The 23,786-nt window shown below is 37.8% G+C and overlaps 1 protein-coding gene across 3 annotated transcripts in view; it reads right to left on the reverse strand.

The window, feature by feature from the left end:
* tasora (transcription activation suppressor a) overlaps nt 1–23,786 on the reverse strand; it is a 102,874-nt gene that overhangs the window by 73,984 nt on the left and 5,104 nt on the right. Inside the window, exon 1 of one of the 3 annotated variants that reach the window (XM_055217556.2) lies at nt 4,286–4,435. The exons of the other annotated variants lie outside the window; for them this stretch is intronic. Coding sequence (XP_055073531.2) covers nt 4,286–4,298 — 13 coding nt within the window. The 5' untranslated portion in view covers nt 4,299–4,435. Of the gene's footprint in view, nt 1–4,285; nt 4,436–23,786 lie in introns of those variants that run through there. 3 annotated transcript variants of the gene reach the window in all.

The raw sequence follows: 23,786 nt of genomic DNA on the forward strand, positions 1-23,786 counted from the left end.
AAAAACCCCTTGCTCTGCCACTGATTAGCAAAACACAAAAAATACATTATATTATAAATCTTTACCTGGACAAGTGACTTTTGTGCAAGGACAAGTGAAACACAAATTTACTTGTCCAAAGGACAAGTTGCTCAAAAAGTTAAAGTCAAGCCCTGCATATATACCTTTGATTGGGCCCCCAATTTGCAAAATCCTCAACTGTGAATAATATAATTATGCCGCAATAGTTAGTCTGTCTGGAACTAAGCTGATTAAACCACATCACTGTGTGACACTTGCATTACATGTGAACAGCCCCTACGCTAATATGATTTTGTTTTACTCTCCCTGTCTCGTCCTCGACCCCGAGGACAATGAGACAAACAGACCCAGTTCCGGTAGATGTGAAAGTCGGCACACCTCTGATCTACTGGCCGTCCTTCAACGTGATGCCCAGCTGATGCCTGACCAACGATCACCGGCAGAACCCGCTTAATCTCCGCTTAATCTCCTTATCCGTTTATATGTGTGTATATACATTTATATCTCCCAAGGGTTTTTCCCTCCTAGGACTTTTTTTATTTCCTCGGCTAAAAAGCCCAGGGTTTTTTTCTCCTAGGGGGTTTTTCAACCCGGGGAGGCAGCCTTCTTGGGCTTAACTTAGCTTCCTCTTCTAGACGTTACATTAGTAATAGGCTCGCTTATAATGTCGAGTCATAGCTGCAGCAAATTTGACTGCTTATGCTATTGTGTATTATGTTGTGTTATCTGTCGTTTTTCTGTGCTTTTCACTGCTTCTATTAATGTAAAGCTGCTTTGAAACAATTAACTTGTGAAAAGCGCTATATAAATAAAATTGAATTTAATTGAATAGTCTACCTGCTCCGGTGAAAGCCTGTTCTTCTGACTACAATAATGCCTGGCTGTGAAGAAAACTCTGCTCCGTGGTGGTTATCCGGTAAAAACAACAGACGAATCTAACAAGAATATCTGAATTTAACATTATTTTACAAATAACGTAAGCTGGCTCAATACCTTATTGCTGACTGTGCAAAGTTACGAGCTTAATTAAGAAATACATACAATACAAATAAATTAACATGTATATTTTTCATTAAAGTCTGTAAAAGACAGTATAGATTAAGTGCAAAAGCATTAAATAAGTCGTAACCCTTCGGTGGCACATTAAAAACAAACATTCAAATAGCATTTTTTAAATTCAAATTATTATTGCAGATCGAATATTCGAAAATTCGAATATTCATGCCCATCCATTTATAGTAGGATTTCAGCAGACTTTTATTTCGTTTTATGTCTGACAAATTACAGAACAAATTATAAGTATAAAAAACAGGATCATTCTCTCCAACAAATGCATCATTTAAAATTTGTTTATCATATAAATGTATTAACTAACATTGACGAACAATGAATGAGCAATATATTTGTGTATGTATATAAGCCTCGGCATATAGGCTGAAGGTCTCGCTCTGCACTTGCCAGTGTACCCGCTGCGATTGTGTGTGTGCACACGCAAAATCGCAGCGGGTACACTGGCATTGTATTTTTAGTTATTTGTAAAATAATGTTAAATTCAGATATTGACGCAAAGGCAATAATGTGTTTCCATTCATTATGCGGCATACTCATCAAACGCAAGTTCAACAATTTGCGCGAGTAGTTTACATACAAAGTCAAAGCAAAGACACAATCAGACACGTCCTCACACAAGGTGAATGAATTGGGCGGCGCAATTGCCACGAAAAAATTGGCGTTTTCTCACTTCTTTCCAAAATCTTCATCTTCACTTCACTGGCAATCAACTGTTCCCCCAAGCTATGACATCAGTCAATATGCCATTCTTTTCACCAAACAGTATACTCATTCCACAGAAAAAAATATAAAAATCCAACCAAAATCAATGGATCTGTGATGATTTCACTACTAGTTGATGATCAACAGGCTCAGAACCTTAATAGAATTTTTGGCTACTTTCAAAATCCCGAAAGACATACTGGATAACATGATTGTTAATGTCCACATTATTAAACATCATGGTCTAGGGATCTTCATAATTTCAACATAACCCTGTTCTCCAAATGAAAATGTGTCACACAATAAATATAATAATTGCCTCAGATGAAAACTATTAAAACTTTAAAGAGACACTTCACCCATTTGCATTAAGCTTTGTATCTTTAGAAACCCAGTCACTGAAAGAAGGAATTGCTATATCCCCGTCGAGGGTGCAAGACCACAAACACTCTGTCCTCATTTTTCCAGGGGGGGCTATGGGTGGGACCTACTCACGTCACAGACCTATTACAGTTCAGTGGGTGGGACTTACGAAAATACACGAAAATAAATTATCCAGCTGCCATCTTTTTGGAAGCTAAGAGATGCTGTGGAGCCAGGCTTGATGTTTTTCAACAATGGTGAAAGGTTTTCAATATGATATAGAAGAGGGCGATCTCGAAAGCGTGATGCTCAAATCGGATGTTCATGGCCATCTTTATAAACCACAATACAGGGAAGAGCAGCTGAGGCAGATGGAGGAACAGGAGGTAGAAGACGTGCCTGTAGAAGGTAGAAGACGAGGTAGAAGACCTGCCTGTCGCAGGCGAGGAGCCTGGACTGACTCGAGCTGGGAGGGACTGGTGGTGCCTGTGCTCTCGCTGTGCGCCAGGGCCGGTTTTTGCTATGGGCAATGTGGGCGAACGCCCAGGGCGCAATCTAGGTGCGGGCGCACGAGCGCCCAAAAAAAAAAAAAAAATGATATTTTTTCAAAACAGTTTTCTAGACTACCGCTCATTTCCATGTCAAGTTAGTGCTGAGATACACAGGTTGTGTGCGTGTCAGAGGGGGGCGGGGAATCAACTTGCGACTGAATTGACTGATCCCAGGCCAGAGGCCACACGACACAAACTGCTGCGTCTGCTTCCAAATAAATTGCATTTTTCATTCCTAAAATTAACATAGACCCATATACCTATGAACATGTAATTAATTGGGTTATGTGAAAAAAAAGTATAGTCATCTACGTGACTCACGTCACGTGACTCTGGTTGATTGACGGACGAATGGACGTTGTTTTTGGCAAAATGTAATGCAAAGTTAATGATGTCGAGTCTTCATCATCATGGATCAAATTAAAAGACCAAATAAGCCATCAGTTACCCAGTTCAGAAAAAGAAGACAAGAAGATGAGGAGAAACGGGCAAAAGATAAAGGTAGGCTTATTTTTATGAGTGACGATGTCAGGGACAGTAGGAAATAGGCTATTTTTATTAGCCTCGCCCTCTTGCTAATATGTTGCTATTAGCCACAGAATACGACTGTATTTTGGTTTTAGTTTTGCTGAACTAGCAACTATTAGAACTGAGGCAGCATGTCATGCAACTAAATTCACCCATAGGCAACAGTTTGTGTGTGCAACACAAAAAATGCAAATTTACACAGACCTCCTGGCTTTGTCATTTTTTATTGCTTTACGCTATATGTTAACTTAAATAACTTCTAATATACATTGACATGGCATTTTGTAAGCTACAGTGATATAGCTTTTTAAATAATTTGTAGTGTGTTATGCTTAGTTTATAGGATGTTAACAATTGCTAATAAAATGTGTGTTATGGCTTTGAATATCACTCTCTTCAATATCATATTGATAACCTTTCACCATTGTTGAAAAACATCAAGCCTGGCTCCACAGCATCTGTTAGCTTAGCTTCCAAAAAGATGCAGCTGTATCATTTATTTTCGTGTATTTTTGTAAGTCCCACCCACTGATCTGTAATAAGTCTGTAGCATGAGTGGGTCCCACCCTTAGCCGCCCCTGGAAAAATGAGGACAGAGTGTTTGTAGTCTTACACCCTCGACAAAGATATAGCAATTCCTTCTTTCAATGACGCAAAATGACGATTTTTACATCATTGAAAGAAGGAAGTGCAACACTGAAATCTGTATTTCTCCCATCTCAAGGGAAACTGAAAATGATGCACGACCATTCAAAAACATGACTGGGTTTCTAAACATACAAGGCTTAATGCAAATGGGTGAAGTGTCTCTTTAAAGTTTTCTGCTACATCTAGTATAATTTTTAATTTAAAAAACAATAATTTAAAAATGATTTAAAGTTACAAGAACATTAATAATTATTAATCATGGCAGTGTTTAGAAGAATATATAATAGGTACGTTTGATCAAAGTATGCTAGATATATTTTCCTTAATTGCGCAAAACTGTCACAGTAAAAAAAGTTTTAGTGTGCGGATGGTTATTTTGGGAATTATGCTCTTGACTGGACCTTTTATGCACATCCCGGGTGCAGAATTGATGCGCCTAAATCATCCTGTAGGCTACGCTACGTTTATGTTCTTCCTGGGTGCAGAATTCATGCACATGAAGCGTCCTCTCATGGGAATCCTCGCACTGCAATGGAAAATTCATAAATGTTAAAACACAAAGAGAATAGATGCATCGTGTGCTCAGCACAAAGTGAATTGCATCCATCCAACAGCTTACCGAGACTATATAAAATCAGATCTTTGAAAGAGCCTACAGTTGTTGTGTGTGTGCGTGTGTGAAGGACGCGTATCATCCGTGCGCTTCACCAGCGGATTAACCCAGTTGGGAGTAAGTTACAGAGTTTCCGTGAACTTAAATGAAATATCTTTAAATGTGCATTTGTTCCTTCATATGAAACTATTGAGTGAATTAAGAAGACTTTGAAAATAGTGCCTAAAACGTTTATGGTGCTTTTATAATACTTTGTCAGTTTAATAGCTTGTCAGTAACAACCACAGGTAACGCACAGTATCAGAATTGGATCGGACCTGTTAGTCCGATATTGGATACCGATCCAAAATATCGGATCGGTGCATCCCTAGTAGGGAGTGTGTGTGTGTGCGCGTGTGTGTATATACACACACATGTATAAATATATAAACCTCATTGGGGGCTGAAACTTGGGTAACTTTAGGTAAAGGGGGCATGGGTTGGGGCCCCAATACGTGGATTTGCTTTGGGCCCCCAAATCACTAAATCCGCCCCTGAGTAGGGATTATTCAGAGTAATTTGCAGTTGTTTTGACATGTCTATGACAAATGCTCTTTGATTTTAAATAGATTTAAAGGAATAAAATAATCTATATAAAATGTATGGAAAGTGCCCAATGTAGCTCTTGTGTCATAGAAAGGTGGTTATCTATCTATCTATAAAAACATATTTTTTATTTTGAAAAAATTATGTTTGTTCATTGTTACCATGATTGAGAAGTGTGTGCTCAGTGTAGAGGCAGGGTCCGAAATTAACACCCGCCAAGCACCAAATGCGGGTAGATTTTCCGTTTGGCGACTAAATTCAAAAGGCTACCCGCCACACTGGCGGGTGATTTTCATACCAAAATATTAATGCAATATAATGTGTTTGCCAGTAACTAATCTGGGGATGAGGTGAGCTAGCCACAGAACGTCTCTACGCTCCAAGTCTCGCACTAGAGACGGTCTGTTGCTAGCTAGTACTGCAGGTAACTTGCGGTCTGCAGCTATCTGCTGCATATTAGCTACCAATGCATCCCCGCCCTGCCCATCGGGCTATCTTGACTTATAGGGAGGAAAAAATATATTTAAATGCTTATGCATTCTTTCACAGATTTGGATGTGTAATAATGGTGTGTGAAATTCAGGCATTGGGTATTTAAATTACATTTGAGTGCGCGCCCGAGTTTTACTTTCACTTTCGCGATCGCGTGAAAAGACGCAGTACAGGAAGCAATCCGTCATGATTTGTCATGGATTTGTTGGGCAAATCCTCCAACTTCGTCCTGTCAGTCATTACTATCCTCACATAAGAAAATTAAATCTCCCGCAGCAAGCTTTAAAGTGATATAGATTGTATGGGCAGTGAAGAGAGTGACTCTGTTGCACAATCGCTCTTAAAGCGACAGTAGCCCCTGTTTTTCTGATCGAAAAAAATTATCCAATCTGTAACTGGATAATCCAAACTGTGAGTTTTGTGACCCACTAAACCACTTTTAAATGGTGAGTATATCTGGTGTGGGGATGAGCAGGAAAAGTTGGTTTACATGGAAATCCAGTCTTTTTGTTAAAAAAACAACAGCATCAAAACAACAACAAGAAAAGCAGATTAAACATTGTGTTTAGAGCCCCTATTGGCTTTGTACTGGCAAAATTTGGTGTGGTAAAACTAATTGAATAAGCCTGTGCTATGACCACAAAGTCAAGTGGCATTTTCTTATCTGTGACTTCAGTTAATATTTCAGATTCAGAATCTGATGTATAGATATTTCACTTTGGTTAGAAGAAAAATTTGTACTGATGATTGATATGTACTGAAAATTGATGTGTGTAATTTGTGTTTTGATAGATGTTTTGTTTTAATATTCTACATTAAAAGTAATGTATTTTTTATTCGGGCTACTTGCATTAATTTCGTGCTACCAGGGATTTTGAAATTTTGCGAGGAATGCCATGAATACAGCAAATGAAATTAATGTACATGTGACAAAAAAATGCTGTTTATTATTCTGGCCAGTAAAAAATATGCTTGGCTGGTGGATTTTTTAATCTACCAGTCCCCGTGGCAGGTGAGCCAAAAAGTTAATTTCGGACCCTGTGTAGAGGGCAACACAGTGGGTTAGCGCGCATCATTGTTTCCTCACAGCAAAAAGGTCTCTGATTCAAGCAAGAGCTAAGTCAGACAAAGACTTTGTTCAGGAGACCTTTCTGTGTACACTCCCACAGTCCAAAACATGCAGGTTAGCTGAATTGGGCATACTAAATTGCTCCAACTTCACTCTAAAAAATGATGTGTTGGATTTACTTAAAATATATATAATATTTGAGTTCATCAACATTCTTTACTTAAAAATTTAAGTACATGAAACACAGGTTTTCTTGTTAATTTTAAGTAAAACTATTAAAGTTGGGAATACTTAAAAAGTGTGATGCAAAAATGGTGCATATATATTTTAAGTAAATCCAACACATCATTTTTTAGAGTGCAACATACACCCAGAATTACGGCTTCAAACTCGGACAAACAAAAGATTGCTAGCTGTCTTACAATGGAAGCTGTTATTTAGGAAACCTTGTCCCAGTTTGTTTTTTAGGGCTGAAACGATTCATCGAGTTACTCGATTTACTCGATTCAAAAAATTCCTCGAGGCAAAAATTCTGCCTCGAAGCCTCGTTAAATTCCTATGACGCGCACTACACGCGCCGAGATCTGATTCACACGGACCATTGTTCAATGTTCAGGAAGCACATCATAGCGCGTGGTACATTTTGAATTTAGTTGGCGCGATGGCAGAGCGAATATGTCCATAAACGGCAGAGAGAGAATGTGTAAAGTTTGGGATCATTACATTTTCATTACATTCAGCATCTGAACCGAAAACATCCACTGCTGTTTCACCAAGCGTAGATGAAACAAGGTAACGTAGCTTCCGCTGATTTTAATCCCATACTGTATTTGTAGCGATGTTGTTATGCGGTTTGACTAGATATGATGTTTAGCTTTGATGTTTTTAAGTAGTAAACGTATTCACGTTCAATTGCAGGAGAGTATAGCTTAAAAAGAACCCCTTCACACATACGCATGCACTTTACAGGTGTGTGTACCAAGAAACGGCACCACAGTGCAATCATATATGGGCAACTTGTAATCTGACATATATTCTTCAATAATAATAATCTCTGTCTTATTGGAGTTTAGCATTAAGGAAGTTATTCTCTCTCACGCGAGTCAGACCGATCGCGCAATGCATCACATAAGCTTAAACTTTTATGTAGCCATGCAACAATAATTTCAGCATGCATTCACTGTAGGGATGCCCGATCCGATCAAGTGATCGGAAATCTGCCCTGATCACGTGGTTTCAGACTCGATCGGAATCGGACGTTACCTTCCGATCAGGACTCGGATACATATGCAGGGTTTAAATTGGGCCAGGGCCGTCCGGGGCTAACAGACTGAAGGTCTCGCTCTGCTCCGCGCCAGTGTACGAGCTGCGCTGGTGCGTGTGAACTGACGCGAATAATGACATGTTGCCATTCACAGGCTTCAAACACTCATGCATGCGGTGCATCCACGACAAAACCAGGCTTTTACCGCTCATTTAAACGACGCGTCGATCGTTTCTGTCACTATGTGCTCAGTTAATCTACATCAGTACGCAGCTCTGTGTCTCACTCAGAACCTCAAGAACGCGCATTCGCGCAGGAGGATCACATTACACATTGTAGAGATGAGAGATACAAAGCATTAAAGTATGTATAGCTATGTCAATCATCTTATTACAATATGTTAACTAGATAACTGGATACAGCTTACTGCATAGTTTAATAAAATTATGTATTTTGAATATACAAATTAATTACGACCTAACTATAGTGATTGTTTTTCTGACTGCTGACCAGCTTAGGGAATCTCTATGGCTAATTTATTAGACATACCCTATTGCTGAATCAGTATGTTGTTTTTCTTGTTAATTGAGTCTTTTTGGGTAGCCTATCTTATGCCTAGAATTAGTCAAGGAGGTTGAGTCTTATAACTTCCTTCAAAATTTGATCAATTGTGCATAATGACATGTGCAACAAATGCATATAGGGTGTCAGACTCATAGATTTGCATAATTTAAAGTTCAGGTTTTAAAGTTTGAGCCAACCTGTGGCACAGCTTTAAAGCTGAAAGTTATAAAATCCTGTCAGAGGTCCAAAATGTAATTGAAACACAGCAGTGTCTTTGCTGTCATCAGGATTAAACATGTTACCCCTCGAACCTTCCCTCCTAACAGAGCATCCCCACAAAACAAACCCCAATTTTACCCCTGAACATATATACTATATTCTCATTATTTTTTTAACACATCTATAGTTATGCGCTGGCACAGAGTTAGACCCCTTTGACTCCACACAGAAACAGCAATGTGTGCGGCATGATATAAGGAGCATCCTGGATCTGTTTTTCGCTCTTCTTTATTCTTTTTTTAATGTATTATAGAAGTATCGGATCGGGACTCGGTATCGTCAGATACTCAAAATCAAATGACTTGGACTCGGACTCGAGAGCAAAAAAACCTGATCGGGACATCCCTAATTCACTGTATACTGCGGGACGTGATGTTGTGATTTTTCGAATGGATTCTTAAAGGCGGAGTCCACGATGTTTGAAAAACGCTTTGGAAAATTAGACGGGCCGTCTACCAAAACACACTTATAGCCAATCAAATCAAATAAAATGCCGGATTGCGTATGTGTGGGGCGGGTCTATCAACAGAAGGTCCCGATTCTATTGGGGTAGGGGCGTGTGTGTTTAGGTGATTTCAAATATCAACATTGGCTTTCAAACATCATGGACTCCGCCTTTAACCTAAAATGCACCACAATGCAAGTGATGCAAACCAAATGCAGCTTTCCATTGAAAAGGAATGTATATCTGCCGTAACAAAATGCAATGAAGCAACTGAATGTCTGAGTGGGGTGTCACTCTTCCTCACGCACAGCACGCATGCACAGACTAACACAAACACAGGTGCACGTGCGCGCACACACACAGGTTGTTACCATAGCAAATAGGCTCACCCCAGAAATGATATACTATATGTTAGTAGCCTAATGGTAAATGCTGCAGGTGTAGAAATGTACATAAACCAGGGGCCCGTTTCAATAAGGAGGTTCAACCAACTCTGAGTTTAAACTTGAACTCTGAGTTGACTTACTCTGAGATAGTAAACTCTGAGTTTTCGGTTACAGAACAGCTCATTTGAGTTAGTTCAATCGACTCTGAGTAGGTTGACTCTGAGTTAAGCGCGTGCACAGCCACAATGAAAAGCCATCCTCAATGGAGCTCAGATTTTACGATTTACCATGACAACAGCACATGACAAAGAGGTCTTAATCATTTTTACTACTAAAATTGAAGGTGTTACTGCAAGTGTAATGCAACTACGAGCATATATTTTAAAGAAAAGAGTTGTTTTTGTAAATTGCTACTCTAGTAAATGCGTACATTTAATTTTTCTTCACAGTTAAAATATCCGAAGTAAATAAAACTGAGGACTGTACGTTATTATATTAATTTACATGCAGATGCAATCCCATGGACAAAAAGATGACAGCAGCTCAGCTAAAAATGAAATTAAGCATAATACTTTGTCATAGAGATGCTCCGATCAGCATTTTTGGGGCCGATCACCGATTACCGATCACCAAGATCATGATCTGCCGATCGCCGATCAGTGCAGATCACAGAATGTCAGTGGAATGGGAATCTTTCATCTATAATCTAGCAGAGTTTGCACCATTTGTAGAAATGAAACTAACTATAAATTAGGTATATTATTGTTTTAAAAGAGAATCAAATAAATAAGCACAACAAAGATTTCTTCTTGCAAAGAGAAATGTAATATGCCTTTAAAAAGGATTATGTCTGTTAAAAGTAATTAAAATAAAACACTTCACAGTCTTTACTGTATGAAATAAATATACACCCATTCGTATGAAGTACAACAGTTCTTCACTGATGAGCAGAGAGTAATTTTATTGAGAGATGAATTAGGATACTGTAGCTTTAAGACGTGGGAGAGATCGCTCTGTTCACGTGCACTGATGACAGGCTGCTGTGTATGCGTGCAGCGCGTGTCCGCAAACAAGAGCAGCTGTGAGGAAAATGGAAGTTTAAACTTTCAAAACTTGAAAACGAATGCAAGTTATAAACTTTCGGCATGAGGATGCAATTGTCCGCGATAGATATGTGTTGTATACGCTGTTTGATAGGGATGTGAAGACGCATCGCGCTGAGTACCGGAGTGCGTCATCATAGAAAATACGCATATCTCTGTAAATGCAGAGAGAGAAATCCAAATCTGCACGTCACACATGAGCAACGGGTTACAAAATGCTCGCACTGTGTAAAATGGTCTCTAATTGCAGCCGCATCAGGAACGCTATGATGACAAAAGTAAACAGAAAGATCGGCTCATGAGATCGGCAAATATAGCGAGTGCCGATCGCGTCATTTAATGCCGTTATCGGCCGATTACGATCGGCGGCCGATCGATCGGAGCATCCCTACTTCGTCATATAAGGCTACGAACTTATACAAATGTTTGTCATGAATAAAACAAAAGTTCGCCGAGCCGGGATTCGAACTCCGATCGCCAACAGTACGTCTGCCCTAACTACTGCACATAGCACTACCGACTAGACCAGCGGTAATGACGAGTAGATGCGTAAGAAATGTCAAGGCAACTGTATAGATGTAAGAGCACCATAAAGAGTGATATTAGTCATATACCAGTGGCGAACCGTGAGTACTTCAGCTGGGCCTTCAAAATATGCAATGAAGTGCAAATGCCTCTCCATGCGCAATTACGCATGGCGCAATAAATGAAAGTCACAAATTTAATGGATAGGTTCTACTTACTACACCGCCTTAATTCTTACAAACAGGAAAATGGAGACAAGTGAGCATGGGGGAAAAAACACCAAAATAAATTGAGAGTAGTTTGTTTTTCATAAATTTTAAAATTCAGAATATAATACTAGGCTATTCGTATTTCGTTAAATCATACAGTGAACGTGTAAAAATTCTGAGCACGCAAAGTTAAATTACAGAATAGGCATCGTTTGCCTTTAAATGCAGTTTTAAAGTTTAAAATTACTTTAATCTAACTGATAAACACAAATACAGACTCTGCTGCTCTGTAAATTTGCATTTAATTTTTGTTTTTTGTAAATATATATTTAGCTGTAGGATAGTCTTTTTTCATAAGGGGAAATATAGCACCCTGCGTTCTCAGTGCTCCTCCTTGGGGCTTATCACTGTTATATTTTGCGGGGTCGCAAAATCCCTAGCCCGAGCCCCGGTGAATGTTTTTGCATTCTCTGAGATTTAGTTAGGTAATTATATTGTATGTAATTCGGCGTCGCCTGCAGTCATTACTATCCTCAAGTAAAACTGTCAGGAAGTGAAAGTATAATTAAACCCATTATTTTTCTCGTGTTCACGTCTGATATGCGCAGCGCAGCTGCACGCGCATCTCTCGGCTGTGCTCTTCACGAGTACCCGCTTAAGTAATTTCGTTTTTACCTCAGCCCTATCAAACTAGCCACAACGTCAATCACGTTTTCTGCCATTTACCTCAACCACTCTCACCGCAGAGATTCGGGCCATTAGACGGTCTATGATCATAGATATAAAGGCTAGATGGCTCGTCCGCGCTGCTGGCCAATTGAGTGCAACGTCCGCATTTTGGCGGCCATCTTAGGACAGGGCGCTCGCTCACTCGTAGCATTGAGTTTTAATGATGCAGGTACTTTTAAATGACCATAACTTGCTTAATTTTTTACCGATTTTCAAACGGTTTGGTTTGTTATAAACGTCAAATATGTACCTATGACACTGCATACCTATACTAAAAATAAAAAATAAATTCATGAAACATGTTAAAGCATCCAGAATTATAGCCACGTTAATAACGTTTGTAAAAACCCAAACCGTTTGAAAATCGGTAGAAAATTGAGCAAGTTATGGTCATTTAAAAGTACCTGCACCATTAAACTCAATGCTACGAGTGGGCGAGCGCCCTGTCCTAGGATGGCCGCCAGGTGATGCCGTTAGGGACTCCGCCTTGAGCCATCTAGCCTTTATACATATCTATGGTCTATGATTAGGACTTCTTCTTCTTTGGTGTTTTACGGCAGCTCGCATCCAGCTTGTTGCATGATTAGGACTTCATGAAGGCTTACAATGCTTTGTTTTTTACCCGCCCACTTGAAATCAAAGCGTGATTGGTCGATTTGCCCGTCACTCTCCACACCAAAACACATAGCTTGGCCTTCCTTGGGATTCTTGAAGTCCTAACCAATGAATGAGCCAGTTTACCGGGCCTTAATAGAGACAGACGATTCTGATTGGATATGAACCTGACAGTAAGCTTAACGTTAGAACATAGATGAGAGAAAATATATTACATGTATTAAATTAAATTAAATATAAATTTAAACATGTAAAAACATATTTTTATTGAATACTTTATTATTTATTAGTATTATTATAAAAAATATTTTTATTAATTTTTTTAGGCCTTCTCTGAAGGCGTAGAAGGCCCTGAAGGTTCCCCACTGTCATATACGGATATTTAGATATCTAAAATGACTGCAAAAAATAATAATTTTGCTCACATAAATGTAAGTGGATATGACAAAAAACCACTCCGGGTCTCAAAATCCTCTCGCGACATAAATCTAACTTTCTACAAATGAATGCAACATCTTCATCTACAGGATTCTCTATAAAAGTACATGACATTTTAGTCACTAAGACCAGTGGTTCTCAAACTTTTTCAGCATGCAGCCCCCCTTTTGTATGGTGCATTCCTTCGCGGCCCTGCCAAAGAAAATTTATGACAAGAAATTGGTTTAAAACTCAACTTTTGATTAAACAAAACATATTAAATGATATGAAGTAGTGCTGTTGGTTAGTAGTCTTATTTTTTTAGGTTTAATTGCAAAGAATTCATGATAAATTAATTTATTTTATAAAATTTCATAAAACTGGAGCCCCCCTGGCACCATCTCGCGGCCCCCCTGGGGGCCCCGGCCCCCAGTTTGAGAACCACTGACTAAGACCATCTATGCACCTAAGTATATCATATTAGCTTTACAAGTCATTTCAATTTACTGTTTTAATTTTTTAGTTCAAAGTTTAGTGTAATATATAAAAATATAAAGTAGTAAGTTAAAATGGTTTGCACTGGCAATTTAATTATAACTTAAAGACAGCAAAAAAATATTTTACAGTGTACATAATAAAAATGTGCGCAATGAATGAAGGTACTAAAGCAACTAACAAGATTAAACACAGCTACTCCTTTAAAAAAGGGGAGGAGACCACAAGAAACTCAGAGTTTACAGGATAAAACCTGCTCCCGACCAGGTTAGGTTCAGAGAGTATGTTACTCCGGAAACAGACTCTGAGTATAAGTTACCTCTCCTTCTGAAACAGGCTTGACTTACCCCGCTGTGTTAGGTTTAACCTACCACCCTTTTTGAAACGGAAAACTCAGAGTTTCCCTTATTTCGGGGTTAACAAACTCAGAGTTTTCACTTAACCACCTTTCTGAAACGGGCCCCAGATATTTACTTGGATGTCAGGGCTAGATTACAGCATGAAACCTGCTGTGCATATTAATAAATTAAAGTCTTTAATTGTTGGCACTGGCACTTATAAACACTAAATGGGTAAAAATTGAAATAAATAGGCTTATTTTTTGGAGCCAAATACCTCTGTTTTTTTAGAAATAAAAGCCAAACGCTTGAACATTTTACAGCCACGTCATTTTCGTTATGCATTATTTGTTTTGGTTGTTTAAAAACACACATAACATTTTTATCCGATTACTCGATTAATCGATTCGATTCAGTGCTAGATTAATCGGTTACAAAAAGAATCGATAGCTGCAGCCCTAATGTTTTTGATATATTTTGGACACAGAAGGACCACCTCTTATTGAAGAGCATAAATGGAGAATTAAATATGACACAAAGGGACATTCCTGCTCTCATGTTTTTTCTTTAATTTTTTGTGTATTTTTAAAAAAGACTATACAATAAAACATTTTTGAACTTGAACGCATGATGCTGTAAATATTATCTGTTTTTCTACTTTGAAATTTGTTTTTAACAAAATCTTAGGCTACACATTGTCATTACCGAAATAATAAACCTCATTTCCGAAACCTATGTATCATTACCGCCACAGATGCTTATTAAATGTTAATTTAATTAATAGAAGCTAGTGCTGCAACGACGCGTCTACGTCATCGATTACATGCGTAAAATGCGTCGCCGCGTCACACTGTTTACATTCATCTCGTGTAATGGCGGCTTCTGCTTCTGGCATTGATTTGTTTGTGTGCGCCACAAAATCAACAATGGCCGCAACATTTACATTTTTATTTTCATTTAAAACGTCTTCATTTATTGTTGCGAGCACTCGGTGGTGCCTCTCTTGTGCGCTCGCGCGCTCTCTCTCTCTCTCTCTCTCTCTCTCTCTCTCTCTCTCTCTGCGTGAAGCCCCTAGACAGCGCCTCTCATATATAATGAGACTGGTCGTCCTTCAATGTGATGCCCAGCTGATGCCTGACCAACGACCACCGGCAGGACCTGCTTAATATCCGCTTAATCTCTGCTTAATCTCCGCTTAAGCTCCTTATCCGTTTATATGCGTGTATGTACATGTATATCTCCCAAGGGTTTTTCCCTCCTAGGACTTTTATTTTTATTTCCTCGGCTAAACAACCCGGGGTTTTTGTTTTTTTTCTCCTAGGGGGTTTTTTACCCCGGGGAGGTAGCCTGCTTGGGCTTAACTTAGCTTCTTTTTCTAGACGTTACATTAGTAATATGCTCGCTCATAATGTCGCGTCATAGCCGCAGCAAATTTGACTGCTTATGCTATTGTGTATTATGTTATGCTATCTGTCGTTTTTCTGTGCTTTTACTGCTTCTATTAATGTAAAGCTGCTTTGAAACAATTGAGTGTTGTGAAAAGCGCTATATAAATAAAATTGAATTGAATTGAATTGAATATATGACACTGAGTGAAAGAATTAAAAGTTGACTGTGTTTTCCATGCGGATTCCTCTGTGTACTTGCATTTTCACGTAAACGTCAGATGTTACTGACAGAGAAGACGACTGATTTGAGTTTATCATGAAAGGTTAGCAGTATTTTCCCCACACACACTGGTTCTCTATGTGCTTGTGCGCGAGCTCTCTCTCTCCTATGCCCGCGCATGCCTTCTGTAGTAACTCTGTGTAATGACAATTTTTTAATTTGCGCCGAATTGTCTGCGATGTCGTGTTTATAAATCAAGATTTAATTAACTTAGTAGTTAAAGTAACAGCTGGTTGGATTAAACACAAGGTTATTGGGTCATGTTTAGTCACTATTTTAATAGTCTGAGGTGGTTTCCTGGACAGAGATTAGCTTAAACCAGGACTAGACCTTAATTTAATTAGGAAATATAATTAGTTTAAACAAACATGCCTTACTAAAAACATTACTTGTGTGCATTTTGAGGCCAAACTAAGGGCACTGATGTATTTTAAGATATGTCAGTGCAAGATGTTTTCAGTTTGGACAGCTCTTATATTTATTTTAGTCTAGGACTAAATATGGCCGCGCCGGGTGTGGCAGGGATTGCTGGAGCACTCTTTGCTTGTGTACTGCTTACTAACACCTTTTATTATACAGAAACTTGTCAAATTCTGAATCACTCTTATTTTAACAACATAACTAAACCTATATCAGTGGACTTTGTGATAATCAAATTCACTAAACATCTTGGATTTGGAAAGCACGTCCTGGCTGCTACTTTCATTCATTCACATGTGTACAGCGAAGCCAGAAAGTATAATAAATTGGCACTCAAGACTCAACGGAGCCTCGCACTAATAATCACCATCTGCCTTTTGTTGTCCGGGGACATCCACCAATGCCCCGGCCCGATAAATGGTTCAACATCAGATAACCACCATATCATCACATCTAACTACTGTGGGAGCATACAGAGCAACCTGCAGGGATCGGTGTTTGAAATGGATGTGGTCGCCGGCTGTGCGGATCCGCTGGGGATTGGCGGTGGCGGATTTACCGGCTTTGATGTGCTGTCCCCTTCGTCATATGGGATGCCCCCGTCGGTTGGGTGTTTGGACGAGGACGCCCTCCGGGTTGGCCGGGGAGCCTCGTTTTACCGGAGTCCACAAGTTGACACGGATCTTACCGGAGCGGCTGGCTCGCTGGATTCTACCAGCGGCTGTCAGACCCTGTCTACATTGGCAAGTAAAGTTCAAGCTCCATCTTTTCTTTCGGTTGGGAGCCGTGGAACGGGTGAGAGTGCAGAAATTGGGGAGTTAACTGCGATTAACGTCAACAATGAAAACAGGAAACTGCCAAATCCAGCGATAATAAAACACCGGAAACTTGGAGTATTTCAGACAGTTAATAATTCCAAATTAATTTGGGACTCAAGATGTAAACCGAAAGGCATTCTGTGTGCACATTTGAATATACGAAGTATTAAGTTAAAAAGTGATCAAGTCCGCCACCTACTTACTGATTCTAATATTGACTTCTTATGCCTTTCTGAGACATGGCTTAAAGAAACTTCACCCTCTGCAATTACAGGGCTCGAAATTGGGACCATTTTGGTCGCATATGCGACCAAAATTGAATCTGTGCGACCTTAAAATATATTTGGGAGCATTTGTGCGACTGCCCATTTTGTTGTGGTGCGACTTGAGATTGAGATGCTGCGTGCTGGCGCTGTCCCAGGTTCAGTGTTCTCTCCAACGTTACATAACAAATCAAATTTCACCATGAAGTTCTTGCGTTTAATGAAGACCGCAGATTGGCTAATATGAGCGTCAGTCATTCCTAGTTGCCGTGCTACGTTGGTATGTGAAGCGCGGCAATATGAAAAGACGAACCACGAGCATGACGAGAACGAGCCGATTACAGCCAATGTTACTACTGTAATTAATGACGACGATCCGGATTCAAATGCGACTTCACCACCGGAAGATAAGACTAGACTTGACTCCTAAACCTTTCGGAGAGAGTGGCTTAAAGATTACGAGTGGCTCCGCTATGAAAATGGCTCATTGTAGGCTACTTACTGTGTTTTATTGTAAATCCTGTAAAACGGTGTTGGTGGCGGAATCAAAATATTTTAAGCCCCAGACCTTGCTTAAACATGCCGAAAGTGCCAAAAACACAAGACGTGTCGTGACAAATGTGTTCATTATTAATGGAGACACCGACCTGTCTGTCAAGGAGTGTTTGATAGTGTATGTGCGCATGCGCTGGTGAATGGACATCCGACAAACATCCTTGTGGCCCATGTTGATGTGGAACACGACAATGCTGATGGTATGTTTTTGTTGTATTTTTAAAACATTGCCTATTTAGTAGTAATAGCATACTGGTATGCAGTTTAGGGCTGTTGAAACGAATTTCAGTAATCGAATATAATTCGAATATTAAAAAAAATAATACTAATCGAATGTTAAAACTACTATTCGAATGGGATTTTAAAAAAACAGATTTAAAAATATTTTTATGTGTTGACTATCTAATGCATTTATGCTGTTAAATACCGCTAGCTACCTCGACCCGCATTTCCATCGGCAAATTCATTTGAAACAAGACCAGCAGCAGGAGGTACGTGAGAAAGAGAAAGCGGAGCTGATATAGCGATTGCGGAGGAAGGTTATGAGGAAGGTTATGAGGAAGACGAGAATGGAGCAGCCAAGGTGAAGAGGACAGTGTCAGGAGAAAACCGCTCTCAGTCCTATGGACGACCGTTTTGGGAATGTCTTTAATGCTTATTTGTTTGGATAAGTTTGTCTTTTCGACCAGTGACAAAATACTTGTTCAAGATCACACTTCCTCTATGGTGTGTTTAAATGAAAAAAGAATAGTGAAATTGGAGGCCAGGGGATGTGTGTGCTGTGTGTAAGTATTGCATAACTAATGATGCGATCTACGCAGCCCTCATACGTGAACAAAGAGAACTGCGTTGATAATGAAATTTTTCATTAAAGTTGACAACTTTGTTAATTTTGTGTCTAAGCTTAATCATTAATTAGCAAGAAAGCTATCACCTGTTGTTAAATAATTACATGTTTATTAGTAATACTGCAATGTCTTCAAGTGGACATAATTTAAAACAAGTCAACTATACGAGCTCATAGTGGCATGGGCAATGCATAAGCCCGTTTTTACAACGTGTGTAGATAGGTATTATATAGTAAATATTAATAAGTCAAATTTGAGCATTAAATAATCGATTATAAATCGAATATTAAAAAAAAATAATGAATGAAATTCGAATGGGATAATAGAGGAAGATTGACAGCCCTAATGCAGTTATCAATACCAATATATATTAGCCTTCTACACTGTAAAAAGTCATTCTGCAGGCTTGTAGATTTGATGAAATTGAATATGTAAACTTTATTTAATAAAATTAATTTCATGTAGTTTGGTATTTTTTTTGTGTTAAAATTGGGATTTAGCTATTCTTCTTGTGTATCTGCGCATGTAGCGAATACTGAATAAATCCAACATAATATTAATCAGCTGTTTTAAATCAAAAACCATTCCGAGTTGTATTGCAGGTTGTGAGCGCTGAGCAGACGGATTTAGGAAATATTTCTGTTATTGTGCCAAAAAGTTAAAGTTTTAAAAGCATTTCAGTCGAGAATGTATGTTTTGTAAACAAGAATCTGCAGTAGGTTCATAAAGATATCGCCTATTTAAACATTTCCTTCGAGTTTTGTGGCGATGGGAGCTCCAGATAATCAGCGGGCGCTCCGCGCGTAAATATACCGGAAAACGTCGCCTCACCTCGGCCAGTCTCAATGAAAATCTCCGCTGGCTGTGACGTCAATGTAGTGTTTAAACTGTGGATAAAATTCATTTCGGGTAAATCTAACGGGCAATCTTTAGTCTTATAAGTCTATAAGCAGTGTTTCTTTGTATAATTTGTTTGTAATTTGTAAATATTAATTACAATAAGGATTAATATGAACTGGGTTTGGACGTAACTTCAGCTTTAGGACCCAGGAGGTTGCATATCTAGGATGCATTCGTCGATTCGCATGCTGCGATTGGTGGTCCAGATGCAACTAATTTTGAGTGACAGAAAAACTGACCAATCATACTGTTCCTCTGAATGGGTGGGTTCTCTTATCACTAACTCTCATAGATATGTATCATGTATGTATCTATTATGACAATTTCTGCTCGCTCGCTCGCTTGGTTCGTGTTATAAAAATAAATGTGACTTTACCGCGGTCTTTTTCGGTTTATTTAGTTTTGTGTTAACTACATCCACAAAGTATTCGAATAAATTGGTAATGTAAAACTATTCTCCGCTGTAAATTAATTGTGTGCTCAATTGCGACGCCCTGTGTTGAATTTTCCCGCGAGTACAGTATCATTACTGAGGGGAAATATAACATTATTCATTTAATTCCACAAAAGGTGAGTAAGATATTAAATGTATAAATTGTCTTTTTAAAATGTTTAAGCTTTCTACATAATGTAAATTAAATATTTGTTATTATTATTATTATTAATTTCGCGACCTATTATCTAAATTGTGTGTTCATGAAGGCCTGTAACGTACTGCAGCTTCCTGCAGGCAACGTGAAACATTGCTGAGGGAGAACTTTATTCACAACAAAAGGTGAGGAATATTATTAAATAAATATATTGAACATATTATATTGTGTATATAGTGTATGTGTGTGTGTGTATATAGACATGTGAGTAACTTGGTTAACAAATAAATATGTGACTGTATCAAAAAAAAATTTGGGTAAAAGATTTGCACTAATTATAAATATAGATTATATATCTTTTCAACAATTTTTTGATATTATTTGTAATTCCAATGAGAATTTTTTAATCAGTTTTCAATATTACTGCACATTTCAAACATACCTAATAAGCCACAAACTCAGATGAACTCCATTGCACATATCTTCCAGTTTTCTTTAAAACATTTTAATATACAAGTTTAATGTGTGGATTATTTCAATATTCAAGCTGTATACATTTATAAAGGTTTTAAGACATATTTGCTGTTTAATGTTGCAGGATGTTTAATGAAGAGGCGGGACTTGAGCAGCTTGTTATGGCTGTAATTGTAAAGAATGGATCTTCAAGGAGTGGCAGCCCAAGGTATGCTGGAATTGTTATTGAGGCCTTAAAGGTGTTCCCATGGCATGCTTTATCCTTGGATCTATGCATTGAATCTCCAGTATCCCAGGCATCTTTTCAGGTGTTTCAGAAACTTTTCTTGGAGCTGGATTCTTCAAAGTTTATGAACTGATTACAGTAGTAAGTCTAAACTGCTGTCTGATTTTCTGGGTGTGAATCAATGTAACAGAACACAAACATGGAACCTTTCGTCGGGAAATGTGGACGGTTTTCTTTAAAGACTGTAAAATACTTTTTGAAGTTTACACTGTTACAAATACATCATTAAAATGAGATGCGTTCCTGTTCTTTTGACTGCAATAAAATAAGAATTGATTCATCTTTGTCTGTCATTCTGAAATCAGATATAATACTCATTACTAATAAAAATATTAATGGATGATGTTACATTAAAATAGTATAATTGAATAGTATTTATTGTATAGTGCTAGGTCTTTGTCCTGTATACCCAATATTTTGTTTAAATTTAAATTAATTTCTAATTGCAAATTGCAGATTACCTTTTTGAATGGGTTACTATTAAAGAGGTATGGAGTGATTCTAACACAATTTTTATTTGTTGAATTTAATTAATGATATTGCTTGCAATCTGTTGCCACACTTTTATTGAGTAGATATGGCATAATATTTTTATTGTATAGTGCTAGATCTTTGTCTAGTATACCCAATATTTTTGTTTAAATTTTAATAAAAATTTTAATTGCAAATTGCAGTTTGGCTTTTTTAATATGTAAATATTAAGGAGTTTATAGAGTAAATCTAAATCAATTTTAATTTGTTGAATGTAATTAATGATATTGCTTGTAATCTGTTGCCACAATTTTATTGAGTAGATGGGGCATATTATTTTTTACAGTGTATATCACTTTTGTAATGTCACAATTAATCAGTGTTTTACGTGTTTGCTAGATTTTCTATTGTAATCTTAACCATGTTACCTGTAATTGTTAAATTATTATTGCTGCTATACTATTTCAACAGCATTTGGGTATTAATTTAGGAATCTATGCAGCAAAAAAATACAAAATAAATAAAATAGAAGACCAAATTTTAAATGCTGGCCATAGGATGTGTAAAGCCTGGATGTGTAAAGAATACATTTATTAACATTTACATTGTAGTTGTGGTGTTTTATAATTTTTGGATGGATGCGCTTAAATTTTTAAAGTTGGGAGCACCAGTGCTACCAAATAAAAAAGTTAATTTTGAGCCCTGAATAATATCTATACTTGGTTATAAAATGTTTCGTAAGGACAGACAGGGTTCCAAGGGAGGGGGGGTTATGATTTATGCCAAGGGCACTTTTAACTGTAATGAAATTAATTTCACAGGTGAGAATGATTTGGAATGTATTGGTCTGAATGTAACTTTGTCACCGCAAATGTCTTTTATTCTTGTGGTTATTTATAGACCTCCTTCATCTAATGCAGATTTTTATGAAAAGCTGGATAGTTTATTAAACCAACTTAATCCTGCAAAAGAACTTATAATGTTAGGTGACCTGAATGTTAATTGGGAAGTCAAGCAAAACAGGAAAAACTTGAAAAAGGTAATTGATAAAATGGATATGGCTCAGGTGATTAATGGTGGTACGAGAATTACAAATTCTACGAGCACTCAAATTGATTTAGTTTTTACAAACAGACCAGAAAGAATTTTGAAATCATATAATATGCTTACTGGATTGTCTGATCACAATCCCATAATGGTCACAAGAAAATTAAATAAAAAGCGTTTTAAACCTTTGCCAGCCACAGAATCCTTTAGGATACCAAAACAGGAACAACAAAATTTCATAGATTCAATTAATAATGAAAATTGGGATGAACTACTCTCTGGCATAAACTTGGAAAAGGATTGTTCTCTTTTTTCAAATAAAATACAGCAAATTATTAATCAATTTACATGAAAAATTAGATTACGAGCTAAAAAAAATGTCCTTCCATGGCTAAATGAATCTGTTCTGAAATTGATGAAAGAACGAGATCATTCTTTGAAGCTGGCTGTAAAATCAGGATATAATAGGCATCATTTTATCTCTTTAACTCTTTCCCCGCCATTGACGAGATATCTCGTCAATCAAGAGAAAACGCTTCCCCGCCAATGACGAGTATTTCCGTCTTTCCGCAATACCGCTATTATCCACTAGATGGCGCCCTTCCGCAACTTCTTAAAACCGGAAGTATTGCCCTATGGCAAGCTGCTGCATGTCCGTGTCTGTTTTAAAGATCGCTCTGAATGGGATCTCTATGAAAAGTCCGTCACAAAAATGGAATTATCTCTGCATTTTGCTCAAAATGTGGTGTTTTTGCAGAAACCTACCCATATTCAAAAGCTGATTACAAAAGAACTCCTGAAGGTAGGATGAAAGTTTTTTTTTGTTTGAAAGCATAGGGTCTGTTCTTTCATTTGGTATATTGTATGTTTATATATTTGAAGAACATTTTCTGGACGGCATTAAACTTTTGTGAAAATCATGAAAAACGCTGGCGCTGGCTGGCAACTTTTTTAAAAAACGCTGGCGGTGAAAGAGTTAAGAAATAGAGTAGTGAGAGAAATAAGGAGATCTAAAGCTGACTTCTTCATAACTGCTTTGAATAGTGCATGTGGAAATTCTAAAATGACCTGGCATTATATAAAAAAAACTGACAGGTGAGTCCCACAAAAATAAGATAAAACAAATGCAAATTGAATTAAATGGAGACATTTTGGTAGAACCCAAGGTATTAGCTGATGCTTTTAACAACTATTTTATTAAATCAGTAGCAGAAATTTCTAAGAATTTTATAATAAAACAAAAAAAGAACACTTAGTGTCTGCAACACAGTCCTTCTCCATAGCAAACATCACTGAGACTGAAGTCATTGATATAATGTTCTTTCAGGTTTGTCATTTTGAAAATATGTAAGGTTTCTTTGAAATATAAAAAATAGTATCAGGGGACCCCCTGATACTAAATGTGTAACTGATATTTAAGTAATCAGTAAGGTA

This window comes from Misgurnus anguillicaudatus, chromosome 23 (genome assembly GCF_027580225.2).
Source record: "Misgurnus anguillicaudatus chromosome 23, ASM2758022v2, whole genome shotgun sequence".
Lineage (NCBI taxonomy): Eukaryota > Metazoa > Chordata > Actinopteri > Cypriniformes > Cobitidae > Misgurnus > Misgurnus anguillicaudatus.